General features: G+C 35.2%; 1 protein-coding gene across 1 annotated transcript; it reads left to right on the top strand.

Moving 5' to 3' along the window:
* On the top strand, positions 1 to 14,356 carry LOC129287651 (endoribonuclease Dicer homolog 3b-like). Its single transcript, XM_054923874.1, has 26 exons — positions 1 to 235; positions 356 to 535; positions 675 to 788; positions 960 to 1,094; positions 1,384 to 1,453; positions 2,153 to 2,217; positions 2,309 to 2,440; positions 2,816 to 2,968; positions 3,773 to 3,902; positions 4,105 to 4,210; positions 4,299 to 4,491; positions 5,030 to 5,190; positions 5,694 to 5,909; positions 6,026 to 6,291; positions 6,995 to 7,266; positions 7,395 to 7,933; positions 8,035 to 8,129; positions 8,580 to 8,785; positions 9,292 to 9,501; positions 10,365 to 10,841; positions 11,198 to 11,470; positions 11,674 to 12,000; positions 12,085 to 12,331; positions 12,902 to 13,013; positions 13,559 to 13,754; positions 14,019 to 14,356. Exons 2-26 carry the CDS (start codon positions 398 to 400, stop codon positions 14,127 to 14,129), a joined length of 4,944 nt encoding a protein of 1,647 aa, XP_054779849.1. The 5' UTR covers positions 1 to 235; positions 356 to 397; the 3' UTR covers positions 14,130 to 14,356.
* Positions 14,357 to 14,785: the final 429 nt, after the last annotated feature.

Genomic DNA, 14,785 nt, shown 5'->3' with positions numbered 1-14,785 from the left:
TATCATAAAGAAAAACGAACGAATAAAAAGAACAAGTCGTTGCTTGGAACATAATTAATCACATTTGCTGCACAGTCCAAAAGTGAATTCCCAAAAACAAGTTCTTCAAACTTCTCCCAACAACACAATCTTTCAATCTCATGATTTCCAATCCTGAAATGGATCAAAAACCTACAGCTTATCATTCTGCTCAAAACTCTGAACCTTCTACTGCTCAAGATTTCAATCCCAGACGGTACTTAACTAGGCAACGATCCATTTCTCTTGAAAATTTTAACCTATTTATGTGATGATATTGACTCGGAATTTGACATTTGAAGTGTCTTTTTGTTTGTGGTATTGTGTTTCCTCTCAGGTATCAAGTTGAGGTGTTGAAGTTGCGAAGAGGAGGAATACTATGGAGGTGCTGGATACTGGTGCTGGAAAGACTATGATAGCTGTGATGCTTATTAGGCAGATTGCTCATTCCACTAAGTCCACTCACCAAAAGAAGTTGATTGTTTTCTTGGCACCCACTGTCCATCTTGTTAATCAGGCATTTTCTTGCAGCTCTATCACCATTTACTGATTGCCTTGATTTTTCTCTTGATTTAAAAAAATGATAAAACGACCAAAACACTGGGAAGGAGAACTACCTCGAATTTATGGATGACAGATTTACCCTCTATATGCAGCAATTTGGGGTCATAAAAAGTTACACGAATTTGGCGGTGGAAGAATACCATGGAGCCAAGGGAATAGACGATTGGAATTTGAATGGCTGGGAAAAGGGAATTGAAGTGCAGGATGTAAGCTTGCTTTTTAAACAGTTCTAAAAAGTTCTCTATAAAATACTAGCTATGACTAAGTTTTATGGTCTTACAAGATCACAATTATAGCTTTCTTTCTTAGTCCTACTATTTCACTTTCACTTTCCTTTGATAGAACATTTTACTTTTCCCCCCTTACTAATGATACAGGTCATGGTCATGACACCACAAATTCTCTTGGATGGCTTAAGAAAAGAATTCTTTAAAATGGAAACAGTCTCTTTGTTGGTTATTGATGAATGCTATCGTGCAAGTGGGAACCATCCTTGCGTTAAAATAATGAAGGTAAGTAGCAAATTATGCAAGAGAATAAGAAGTTGATTGAATGACCCATTTCCTAGAGTTTGGAAGTCGAGGGGCCTATTTTCTAGTTTCCAAGTTTAGGTAACTATTTAAAATTGACTCAAAGTTCAAGGGTATTTTTCTTTTACATTTTTCCAAGAATTTCATGTAGGTAATGCAGTGTTGAAATACCAGTAACTTGTATTGCTGAAGAATTTTCTTTGTTGCAGTGTTTATTCACTGTACTTATTATAATCGGGAGGCTTATTACCTTCATCCTTTTCCTTTCTAGGAATTTTATCACACATCTAGTGACAAGCCAAAGATTTTTGGAATGACAGCATCACCAGTTATTGGAAAGGGTAAGATATTTTTTGCGTTTCAGTGAAAAGTTGGCTGAAGGAAGTTTACATGCCTCTGATGTTCTGTATCAACTTCAAGGGCTAACATCAAGCGGTTGAAATTTATTATTTTCTATTCATAGTTGTTCAGATTCACTCTCTGTTTCAAATCTAAATTTATGCTGCGAGATGGAATGAAGCTAGTTTGTAATCAAAATCTATAAATGGTTGTTTATTTTGGTTCTTCCTTAGAAATAATCTATCTTTATGATTTGTATTTGATGAGGACCTAAGAGGGCTGAAAAAATGTTTCACAAAGTATTTCTATTGACATGAGGGAATCAATTCACTTAATCCATAGAGCAGCCATACTGCTCAATGTGGGATTAGGCGTCATGATACCTTAGTTTCTATTAGTACCTATCTAGATTCAATCTCTGCATGGAGCATATATTGGCTTCCCTTTAATTTTCCAAGGCAATATAGGAAATATATGCTACATAAATAGTCATTACAATTTGTAATATTCATTTTGGCCTCAATTAGAATTTTTAATCGTGTGACATGTATATACGCACAGGGTTCTTGGCTAAGAAGTAAGTTAGTTATCACAAGTAGATTATTTTTATTTCTTTGCAAAGGACAAATATCTTGATATTTATGTTACTTTAGGATGTTTTGAAATGTTAAATGGATTCTAAACTGAACTTTTTGCATCAGTTATCTCATCCACTACGGATTGCAAGGGTCAGATCTCTACTCTTGAAATCATCTTGAATTCTCAGGTGACGTTAATAGATCAATTTTCAGCCATCCATGGACGATGTATTCCAAGGTCAATGTAAATTTTTGAAAATATCAAATGTTGTCTTGCAGATTTATACTATTAAAGACAGAACGGAATTGGAAATATGTGTGCCCTCTGCCTCTGAAACTTGTAGATTCTATGATCAGGCACAATTTCCATTTCAGGGTCTAAAGCTAATGATGGAAACTTTATGGTCTGGGGTACGTTGTGCCAGAATAGTACCAATTATGAGTCTTTGCTTGTTAGCTTAAGCTTTTAAATTAAAATGGTCTTTGAAATACTATTAGAGCACTATAATTTAGTGGTCTGGAGCTCGAACTTTACAGCTTCCATTCTTTTAATTCCTTAACAGCTTAGACTTTTAGGTGAAGTTTTACTTAAAACTTTTTGACGTTGTTTCAACAGCAATGCAATGTCTATATTATTACACAAATTCACTCTTATCTACGATATAATCCGGCACATGTTTATCTGATTCCATGTGTGCATATGACATGTGTGCATGGTATCAATAATATCATATTTATTTACTGTTGAAGCAAAAAGGATAGCGAGAAACTCTTCTGCTTTGACAGTTTGATGCTTCATTGCTGAGACTGCAACGATCAAGGGAAAACCAATACAAAGATGTGGGTGATAGACTTGAGAGAATGAGAAAGCGATTTTCTAAAGACTATTCAAAGATCTTGTATTGCCTTGAAGATCTTGGCCTTGTATGCGCTTATGAGGTACGTTTATAGTCCTCATTGATTAATCTTTTGCTCCTGTCTTCTTCCATATATAGTCAACGCCAGAGTGGGTTCCATAGAGAGGACCATGGGGGAATCAACTAAAATCTAGATATTTTAAAGTCAATGGAATTAAAACCTTTAACTATGACAAAAAGGTAGTTTTTATTCCGTTTTCTATATCATCAGCTGTTCATGGCAGAAAGGATTTTTATGATTTATTTGTGGTTCTCTCTTCAGAAGGCTAACAGGGAATATACTTTTACGTCCAGGAAGACTAGACAGCTTTTGGAGTGAATAGTCTGCAATGTGCGGACCATTTTGAGTGCTATCCATGCATAGCCAAAGTTACCAAGCTAAGATGTTCAAGTGTAACTGTCAAGAAAATAGGGAGTGAGAGAGAGAGAGAGAGAGAGAGAGAGAGAGAATACAAACATATTGATTGATAGGTGGATGAATAGTGTACCCAACACTGACAAGTATACTTAATATTTATTTGGGGTGATGAAACAATTATATAGTGACATTTACAACATTTACCTACACTTGAAGTAACTAACTTCTCATTCTCATAGGACTGTTTTTCAATTTTTATTGATTCTTTCTTGATCTCTTTCACAGTTATGTATTACTCGTCATAATTTCAATGGTGTAGCAATTTATCATCACATAGTTCTAGAGATGGAGTCAAAGCTTTTTGTAAACTACTCTTATTTATACCTTCATTCCCGTCATTCATTGTGATTGCTTTGTCCCTTAACTTTTTTTCTTTTTCTTTTTTTAATACTGTCCATCTTTCTATAGGCTGCTAAATTCTGTCAAGAGAACAGCTCTGATCCCCAAGAAGACAGTAAACTTTATAATGAAAGCCATTTGAAGCACACACAATTTCTTAATGAACTGCTGCAACTACTTGGGGTATTTTCCCTGACTGGTATGTTAGAATGTGGATTTCTTTTCTCAAAAGGTCTTCTGCTTTAGTTCTTGATTTATTACATTTTCTCAAGGGATAACATCTAGTGAGATCCAGTTACACAAAATTTGAAGTAAGTTTCCTTATGTTGTAACTTGCCGAAGCCTAATATTAATAAGCAAGAAAATTTGCAGAAACTATTTTCATCTTCATTTCTTCTCAGGCATTAACAATTTTGGGGACTTTAGTGATGACCTTGTAAAAGCAGTAGACTTGGGATATATTTCTCCAAAATTACATGAACTTATAAACATTTTCAAATCATTTGGGTAAGTTGTTTACATGACCTTTTATAATATTAATAATTAATAAGAGTAATGATTGTACAGAAATTGACCATCGTATTTTACATTGCAGAGAAAGTAATGAAGTATTGTGCCTCGTATTTGTTGAAAGAATTATCACAGCAAAAGTCCTCGACAGACTTGTGAAGAAAATTAAGTTTTTGTCACATTTTACTGTGTCACATATAACTGGAAGCAATAGCTCTTGTGATTCAGTGGTGCCAAAGATGCAGAATGAAATCTTACAGTTGTTTTCCTGTGGAAAGGTATTGGATGCTATTTATCAATCGATTAAGAAATGTTTATTCTTCATAGCCTTGAATCTGTTCTGCTGTTCAAACTTTGTACCTAGTGTTGGAAGGAGGAAGCGAAGTTTATCTATGGAAGAGGAATTTATTTGAAAATTTTTATATTTGCTCAAGTTTTTTGACTTGCTCTTAATCTTCATGTACAGTGAGAGTATATGTGTACTAATCAGCATTTCCATGCCTCAAACCCCTGCTCCTTGATCTTTGGTCATTCAGCTTAAATTTGGATGATCTAGATTCGATGTTTTTTTTTTAAAAAAAAAAAATAACGATTCATACATCAAATATTAAAAGAAAATCCTAAGTTATTTATATTTGATATGGATGGCCCAATGGTTGAGAAGTAGAGGGAGATAATAGAGAAGCCAATTTTGGGGGATCCTTTAGCATCTAATCACACGAACCAGTAATTATATGAACTATAACATCTAGCATGGAAATACACTTATGTTGAACATGTACATCTGAAAAGTATCATACAAATTCCAAAATATAGGTTAACTTACTATTTGCAACTGATTTCGTTGAGGAGGGAATTCAAGTGGCAAATTGCTCTTGTGTGATACGTTTTGATCTGCCCAAAACAGTTCGTAGTTATGTCCAATCAAGGGGAAGGGCTCGGCAAAATAATTCCCAATTTGTCATCATGATTGAAAGGTAAAAAAATTATCTTCTTTAACCCATAACACACCAGATGCTCATATGCATACAATTAACAGAGAAAAACAAAGAAATGATTAATCTGAATGGGATCAACCAGGCTGGTTCGTATCAATTTATTGTCATAAATCAGTTCAAGTGCAACTAATAATCAACATATGGTTTTTATCTAAGTTGTCATTGGCTAGTATTACTAGACATGTAATATAGAAGGGATAGGTGAAATCGTTAGAAAGTGGGGAGCTAGTTACCATGACCGTTGATGTCCAATGGATATAAAAGCCTCGCGCTAGGTGGCAAGTAATGTGTATTAGCTGTTAATTAAAATTTCCTTCTTCTCTACACTCTGTCTTACTCTTTCTTCCTTCTTATTCTTTCTCATCATACTGATCTAACATATACGTGCATGCACACCTGCATATAGAGCATGTCAACATATTCTTAATGATATTCTCTTCATGTTTTTTTGTTAAGAGAATATCACTTTGCAAGTTGTACAGGGAAAATGTGAAGCAAAGAAATCAACTGTTTGACATTATTAGGAGTGAATACTCAATGGCAGATGTGACAATGAAAAGAGATGATTCTTCTGCTCTGGTACCCTATAGGACTGAGGAAATACACACGTATTGTGTCAATACAACGGGTGCATGTGTTACTGCGGATTCTAGTGTCAGTCTCATCCATAGATATTGTGAAAAACTCCCTGGTGATAAGTATGAATATTTTACTTTTTCAATGCCACGACATGCGTTCCTTTAAACTTTGGTAGTATTTGTGACTCTGGTATCTTAGCAAATATGAACAATTTGATTTGTTTCCCATGAAATAGGTACTTTGTTCCGAAACCAATTTTCCAATTGTCATATTCTGAAGGGAATTATCAATGTAAATTATCATTGCCTCCTAATGCACCTTTTCAAACATTAATTGGTCCTGCGAGTAGTAATTCTCAGTTGTCAAAGCAGCTTGTATGCTTGGAGGCATGTAAAAAGCTGCATCAGATAGGTGCTCTGAATGACCATCTTCTCCCTTTTTCTGAAGAGCCCTTGGATAGTAATACGTGCTTTAATTGGAAAAAGTCACCAGCCGGAGAAGGTATATGTGCATAATTTAATCAAACTGTGGACTTTTTAAAGTGAACCATCTCAGTAATTTCGGCTAGATTGGATAATTTGCTCATTGTATTTGTTTATTTCAAATTAAATGTTGATATGGAGACTAAATGAAAATAGTATTCCGTTTTCTAAATTCCTGTCCTGTTGTGATGGATATACTGAACTAATATGCTCAATTTCCTCTTCATTCCCCTTTTAGACCTAAATTATATACATTTTCACATTGATATGCTTTCAATTTAGATATTTATCATGTTGCAACTCTCAAGGGGTCATTTTCGTGTCTGTTTTATATTTAGCATATTGCGGAAACTCTGGTTTGGTCCCTCCCAGATAATTGCAATTTTAATTTTGTTCCCTCCAAGTCTTTTCTTTCAATTTAGCTCCTTGAGCATTAAAGTACTTTAACGTTGGTCCACCTTACTTCGTTCTATCTAAAAATGATTGACTTGGACATATTGATTTAACTAGCACCAGTAATTCACCTCAGATTCCTCCAAGTTAGCACTATGTTAGGATTATCATTATATTTTGGATGGAAATAGCATAGAGAGCAACATTGAAAATATTTTAATGATTAAGAGAAATAATTGAAAGAGCACTCATTTTTCAAGGGCTGAGAGTGTTCATCATAACTTTTATGTTGTTCCCTCTTTTATCACTCATATATATCAATACTGTAGGAACGACCAAACTGAAGGAATTACATGGGACTGCTTGTATTCGTGCATTATCTGGAACTTGGATTGCAAATCCAAATGGAGCCAATTTTCATGCCTACAAATTTGATTTCACTTGTGACATTATTGAAGAGATTTATTCTGGATTTGTTCTTCTGATGGAATCAAAACTTGATGATGATGTGGGAAATTGTGAGGCAGATCTATACTTGATCTCAAAGACAGTTAAGTCTCGTGTTTCTGCATGGGGAAATGTGTATTTGGATGCAGAACAGGTATGACATTTTTTTTGTTCAAGTATTAGTTATCTTCTATTCACCCCAGAAATGAAGTTACTTCTCATCCTCCGGGAACCACTTTTGTGGTCTTGCTCATAGTCCTTTTTTTTTTTTTTTTTAATCAGATGTTCAAAGCAAAGGGTTTTCAGGAACTTTTCTTCAATGGTTTGTTTGGGAGACTTTTTGTTGGATCAGAAGAATCTGGAGTGAAGAGAGTATTCTTACTTCAGCATCAAACAAGCAAATTGTGGAGCCCGTCAAAGATGTATTTGCTTTTGCCATTAGAGACATTGAACAGTGAAGGAGAAGCTCTGAGAATAAACTGGAGAGGGGTGAACTCCTGTATAGAAGTGATACAATATTTTCAGAGTAGAGCTCTGAGCTATGTATTAAGTTCTGAGCTCTGTCACAAACAAAATTTATCAAATCGAAATGGTTCATCTGATATGGAGCAGAAGAGCTCAATGACAGCTCATTTGGCTAATTGTGTAGTTGATATTGATGGTCTCAAAGATATGGTAGTTTTGGCTATTCACACTGGGAGGTTCTATTCTGTAGTTGAGGTTGTGACCAATACTTCTGCTGAGTGTCCTTTCAGCTACAATGGATCCGATGTGTCTGTTTCATCTGAATATAGTACTTATATTGAATACTACAGAAAAAGGTTGGTGTTTTTAGATCCTATGTTTTACTGTTTTGATTGTGATTCGCTCTTTTTATCTGCATTTACTGGTTAATTACGCTGGTAAAATGAATCTTATTCAGATACGGGATTATGCTAATGTACCCTGGACAGCCTTTGTTGAGGTTGAAGCAAAGTCATAATCCTCATAATCTTCTTGTGAACTTCAGGAGTGAAGGTTTTATTTACTTTTTCTTGGTTATATCATTTACCGTCTTCCATCCTTTCCCATAAAACATCAGTGAATATGACAAACACTGCTAAAATGAAAGCCACTTGCATAAAGTTGATAATTGTTTTGTATGTGTGAGTGTGTCAACTAGAAAATCGAAGTTTGATTCATTATATAACTGAATATCTCAATATACTTGAGTCTTAGAGACTTAAATGAATATGAGCATTCTTGATAAGATTAAAAGAAAAAGAAATCGACACAATGATTTCCATATTAAAATAAAACCTTAATGCTTTTCATAGGATATATGTAGCCCAGGTCTATGATCTATCCTATCGTTTATACTGTTAGGGACACAACAAACTTCCTAATCATAGCTAACAGCTTAACAGATTATTAAGTAATTCCAATTAACCGTATAACAACATGACTACTATATTTCTTTTTGATCAGGCGTATCTTCAGTTTCAGAAAAAGAACAAGTTCATGTTTATATGCCACCCGAAGTTTTAGTCAAAACTGACGTTCCTGTGCAAGTTTTGAAGTCATTTTACTTACTGCCATCACTGATGCACCGCTTAGAATCCTTGATGTTAGCCAGCCAGCTGAGAAAGGAGATCAATTTTAACTCCGGCAGCTTTCAGATACCAAGTTCTCTGGTTCGTGCTGTCACTTTTGCTACCCCTGTTTTAACAAAAGTTTCAACTTGGTCCCTTTGGTTCAAGACTTAGCAATGTTACCCTTTCATTCTCTAATAAGTTCCAATTAAACCCTTTGTCACTACTCCATCATCAAGTTAATAGAAATTACTTATGTATTGTCCATTAATTTGAGAGTTAGATCCTAGGTGACAAACAAAATTTGTTTTGGCTGTTCAAAGGTTCCAAATCCAAAAGCTACTAGAAAAGGATGAAGAAATTTGTAGAGATGAAATTTTCCAGCGTTTTGAGATTCATCATCAAAACTGGCACTTTGCTAACTCCATGACCAAATCATAAGATGAAGAACGCAAGATTTTTTACACTAAATGGGTGAATGCATGGTTTTGAACTTGATGAATGAAATTTAATCTCTCTAAAACTATAGGGATCAAACTGTATTAGACCTTTATAGTGAATCACCATATCATTACGATTTGCTTCACTTGATTATTATATATGATCAGATTCTTGAAGCATTGACAACACTGAAATGCTGTGAAATCTTCTCCATGGAACGTTTGGAATTGCTTGGGGATTCAGTTCTAAAGTATGCAGTGAGCTGCCACCTTTACCTTAGATATCCTGAGAAACATGAAGGACAGCTATCTGATTGGCGTTCGTCTCTTATTTCAAATTCAGCCTTGCATAAATTGGGAACCAACTGCAATTTGCAGGTACTTGATCTAATGCATTCCCACTTGCTTACGGGTATGCTTTGGATAAGAAATAATGGTGGGGAGGGAAAGGAATGGAAATATCATTGAAATCTTTCCCTTGCTTGTGAGGTTTTATTGAGTAATGTAGGATATACAAGGACAGATAACCTTTGATATTGTCGGCACTTTTTTGCCCCACATCATTTAAAATTCCGGGCGATCATTATTTTCACCGCATGAATGTAGTCTATCTCTTTATTACCAAGAATTTAGCGTGTTTATTATATAATTGACTTCAACTATTTTTGCAAGTTGGTTGGCATCATTACTTTCTATTCAACCATCTATAAAGATTCACTTAGCTTAAGCTTTTAGAGTTGAAGTAACCTTTGATACTCTGAGAAAATTATATCATTACGACTATCTAAATATTCATATCTATGTATATACACATTGGCCAGAATAATACATTTAAATGTTTATATATTGGATCAACTGAGATAGCTGCAACAGCATGTTCCCTTCTTTACACTAGAGGCTTCAACTGGCTTAATTCTAGCTAGTGATGGTACACAACTCGCCTCCTTAAATTTATCCAAGACATAGACAACAATAACAACAACAAGCCTTATCCAACTAGAATCTAGGGCATATACAAGACAAATTTTGAAATTTCCTTATTGACTATAAACTCAAATTTTGCAAATGGTTTCCAAGAGGTTTGATAGAACATAATGGTATCGTGCAATCCATGTAATCAATCCCACTTAATGGGGTAAGGTTTGTTGTTGTTGTTGTTTCCAAGAGGTTGGGAAACTTTAACATTTTTACATGCCATAACAGTAACACCATCTGAGTTCTAAGTTTTCTTGATTTGACAGGGATATATACGTGATAGTGCATTTGAACCACGTCGTTGGGCCGCTCCAGGGCAGATTTCTATACATGGTGTTCCTTGTAGATGTGGTGTGGATACTTCAGAAGTGCCTTTGGATGAGAAATTCCAAACTAAGAATCCAACTTGTAAGGTTGGAAAGTTGTGTGACAGAGGACACAGGTGGATTTGTTCAAAGACTATATCTGATTGTGTTGAGGCCCTTATTGGAGCTTATTATGTGGGCAATGGCCTTGTTGCTGCACTTCATACAATGAAGTGGCTTGGTATTGGCCTTGAACTTGATCCCTCGTTAGTAGAAGAAGCAATCAACAAGGCATCTTTAAGGTGCTATGTCCCAAAAGCTAATGAAATCACAGCCTTAGAATCAAAGCTTGGGTATGAATTTTCTTGCAAGGGTTTCTTACGGGAGGCTATAACTCATGCATCAGAGCAAGAACTAGGGGTTGGCTATTGTTACCAGGTATCTGTTTTTACATTATTTTCCAAGTCTTTTTCAAAGTTAAAGACTTGGGTATTGTTGGTATTGTTTATAAGGTATTTTCTATGAATTTCTTTAATAAGACACAGCATGCAGAGTGCAGACAATATTTTCTCACTTAGCAGCACATTATTGACTTATTTAAAATTCACTTTTGAAGAATATAATAGACATTTTATTTTAAAAAGAAAAAAGAAAAAGAAATCACCCTCCGTTCCATTCCCATTACCTTTCCACTGGCCAGCCTAGCACAACCTAAGTTGAGTAATGCATGTTTCCAACAAGATCTTGAAGATCACAGCTAATACTTTTTCCTGTACTTGTATACTTTTTTCCAGAGGCCTGAATTTCTAGGCGACTCAGTTTTGGGTCTTCTCCTTACGTGGCATCTCCACAAGACCTACCAAGATATTGATCCAGGAAGATTGACTGATTTGCGTTCAAATGCAATTAGCAATGAAAATTTTGCTCTAGTTTGCATAAGAAGGAACCTTCAACCACACCTTCTGCACTGCTCAGGGTTTCTTCAAAGCCAAGTAACAGAGTTTGTGAGGTCATTGACTGAGCCTCTCAACAACTCCAGCTTACATGAAAAGATTAAGGCTCCAAAAGTAAGTTCTCATGACAATTACAGCTAATATTGATGAGTTCACATATGAAATGTATCATCAAATTCTAGTTGCATCGTCGATTCATTATTGTCTTCTCAACATCCTCTTGTAAACTAAATCAACCCAATCCCTTCACATCAGCTGGCTGTGTTATTTTCATCAGATCATATTATTCAAACTAAATATTTGTTTCCTTGCCATAGGCTCTTGGAGACATGGTGGAAAGCATTGCTGGTGCTATACTTATTGATACCAATCTCGATCTGGAGAAAGTATGGAGAATCTTTGAACCACTATTGTCTCCAATAGTGACTCCTGACAGCCTAAAACTCCCTTCACTGCGTAAACTCAATGAAATGTGTGACTCTCTTGGGTACTTTATAAAAGAAAGATGCATAAAAGTAGGAGAAATGGTGCATTCTGAACTTAGATTGCAGATGGAAGATGTCTTATTAATTGGAAGAGGCTGTGAACGAAACAAGAAGGCTGCCAAAGCAGCAGCTGCAAGCTGTCTGTTAGAAGAACTTGAGGTTTGCTAGTTTCCTTAAGGATGGCCTACTTTGTTTTGTATCCTTTCCTTCATCATTACTAATGATGTGTTACTTGGGATGCAGAAGAAGAAAGATGTTTCAAACCGTAATGGCATTTCCAAGTGGACAAAAAAAGATTCTGATTCTGATGATGCTTTCCCTACCTCTTCACTGAATATGAAAACATGTAGCCAAGTGACTAATGAGGAATCTTGTAGGAAAGAAAAGCAAAAGGTAACTGAAAGTCAATGTCCAGAACGATCAGCTAAAGCTTCTTTCCCAATCAATGGTTGTCCTGGGAAAACCTGCAGCATCAGTCCTGCTACCCTAGGTTTGTTTAATCCCCTTCCTCTAGATTAATTTTATACTTGACTATAAATGGGAGAAGCAATTGAGTTTTGCATGTTCAGCCAGAGCTTTATGTCCTTTGAGATTTTGTACAGGAAAACGAGGGTGAAATACTGTAGCTATTACAATTTTGTTTGTGATTTGGAACAATGAAATGCTTATATCTTCAAGGGCGTCTCTTTGCCCTTGATTATAATTAAAAATTTTGCAGCTTCTTACAAAGTGTTCAGTTCACAAAAGGAGTCAGTTTATTAGATAAGCTGTGAGGTTGGCCATAGTTGTGGCATTTTGAAGTTTCTATTCCTCTCAGTTTCCATCTCTTGGTTTCCTCTCCTTATTAATACAAACATTTTCATGTTCTTCTCTTACCCAAGTGGGGAAAATGTGTGGATTATGGCCTTCATTCTAAGGGAAGTGAATGTGGTTGATGCTTTCATAGTAATCATTACTTGTTAATTTGGTAATCTAAAGTTTTATAACTGTCCTATTAGTCTAACCTTTTATACTCTTTTTTTTTTCCGGTAAATAAAATTTTATTTTTGACCCTTTACAGTTATTGGACCAATAAATATGAGCAAAGGTGGACCCCGGACCTCAATATTTGGAATTTGCAAGACATTACAGTGGCCAATGCCAACATTCAGAACCAAAGAAACTAAATCCAGGTCATTTCAGTCAACCCATTTTTTACATAATAGCTAACATGACAACAAATGCAATGCTTCGGTGCAAGCTGGAGTGTCCTATATAATACCTCCAATCCATAATATAACCGATTTATGAAAGAGTTAATGATCTTGATTTTTTATTTTTTTAAAAAAAACATTTTAACATTCCATAAACTCCCCATAATTCAACTCATTTAACCTCATCATATAGTGAAAGATGATACTCCCCAATAAATTCAAAGCTAATTGTATAAGAAACATTTTTGAAACTATAGCATAAATGCTTCGCTAAATTCTTTTGCTTCTTTTCTTTTCTTTTTCTTAAAAAAAAAAAACTTGGATTAAGAACCACAGCACCATCTTGAAAAGGGTCTTGTAGAGTAAAATTCGTATCTAATGCAAAGTGTTGCACACAATGCTTCATTGATTCTATCTCAACTCTCATCGGATGCTCCTTTGTTACCATTTTAGGCATGTTACTCTTTGCCATGATTGTTCTCCAGATTGCCTAATTTTTTTTTTTTTTTTTTTTGCATCCTCAGAACTCCGATCGAATTTAGAGAAGGCTCAGATAAAAGATACGGTTTCAATAGCTATGTATCTAAAATCATGCTACAGATCCCAAGCTCTGGCATCATGGAGTGTACAGGAAATCCCAAGGCTGACAAGAAAACCTCATTTGACTCAGCAGCACTAACAATGCTTTATGAACTCCAACAACGTGGGAGGATATCTATTGTCAGTTCCTAATTTCTTGCCTTCAAGCCCCATAATCGAAGTCTCATATACTCTAAACATACCATGCAAACTTCAATGATATGAATTAACTTATTATATCTAACTATAATCGAAAACTGTAGTTTTAATTTATTTTTCTTGATAACTTATATCTAAAATGCTTCTATAAAACTCAATTATGTTTTATATTCAATATGCACCTTACCATCACATATCCCATTCAATACACATGTCCACATCCTAAGCAAAAATTGCCAATTACAGATTTCAGTACCAACTGAAGCATTGCATCACAACAAGCTCCTTCTTGATGATAAGGCAAACAAGTCTATGTATCCAATGCTAATTGACCAGACATCTAAGCATGTCAAGTGATCCAATGTCAAACAGCAACGCACCACCACGATATGTTCCAGACTTGAACATTGTTTAAAAGATATCGTCTAAAGAGCCTCAAGAACTCTGTTGTTTTTGCATCTGTCCTTATTTGGTTCATGCTCAAACAGGGAATTTATGAGAAGTTTCAACTTGGTAAAAAGACCCCTTTTGTTTAGTGCCAATTTCTCTATGTTGGGAATCACCTATCACGGATGAAACATAGTTAACGATCAGCAAAATGAACATCCTCTATGGCTAATAATGCTTTTTTTGTCTCTCTGAATCTTAAATACGTTTATTTATATTTTGAACGGATTTCACAAGCACTTGTAAACAAATATGACATCACTCAGTTAATTTCGATTTTATTGACTTTGCAGACATTATTAGGACGCAACTCAATTTTTTTCTCTTTTCGGGGAGAAATAAGCAAATGCCAAACCAACCCACTCTCCCCGCCAATAAAACAAACTACAACACATATGAGAGTTATTCCTTTAAAAAATTGGCAAATAACCCATTCAACTTGCAAATCCCCGGCACTTTCTACATCAGACTCCACATGTGACCTGGTATTGTCAAGCAAACTTCATAACAAGTATGGTCACCATGTTACATGGCTAAACAATGAAGATCCCATCATACAAATGCCA

Source organism: Prosopis cineraria, unplaced genomic scaffold (genome assembly GCF_029017545.1).
Source record: "Prosopis cineraria cultivar Desert tree isolate PC_DT_omini unplaced genomic scaffold, ASM2901754v1 PC12, whole genome shotgun sequence".
Lineage (NCBI taxonomy): Eukaryota > Viridiplantae > Streptophyta > Magnoliopsida > Fabales > Fabaceae > Prosopis > Prosopis cineraria.
This window is presented reverse-complemented; position numbering and strand designations above follow the sequence as displayed.

Coding starts and splice junctions, on each gene's coding strand:
- LOC129287651 (XM_054923874.1), top strand. CDS start 398: ATGGAGGTGCTGGATACTGGTGCTGGAAAGACTATGATAGCTGTGATG. Junction 789..959: donor AGGGAATTGAAGTGCAGGAT/GTAAGCTTGCTT, acceptor CTAATGATACAG/GTCATGGTCATGACACCACA. Junction 12,001..12,084: donor GTCTGTTAGAAGAACTTGAG/GTTTGCTAGTTT, acceptor CTTGGGATGCAG/AAGAAGAAAGATGTTTCAAA.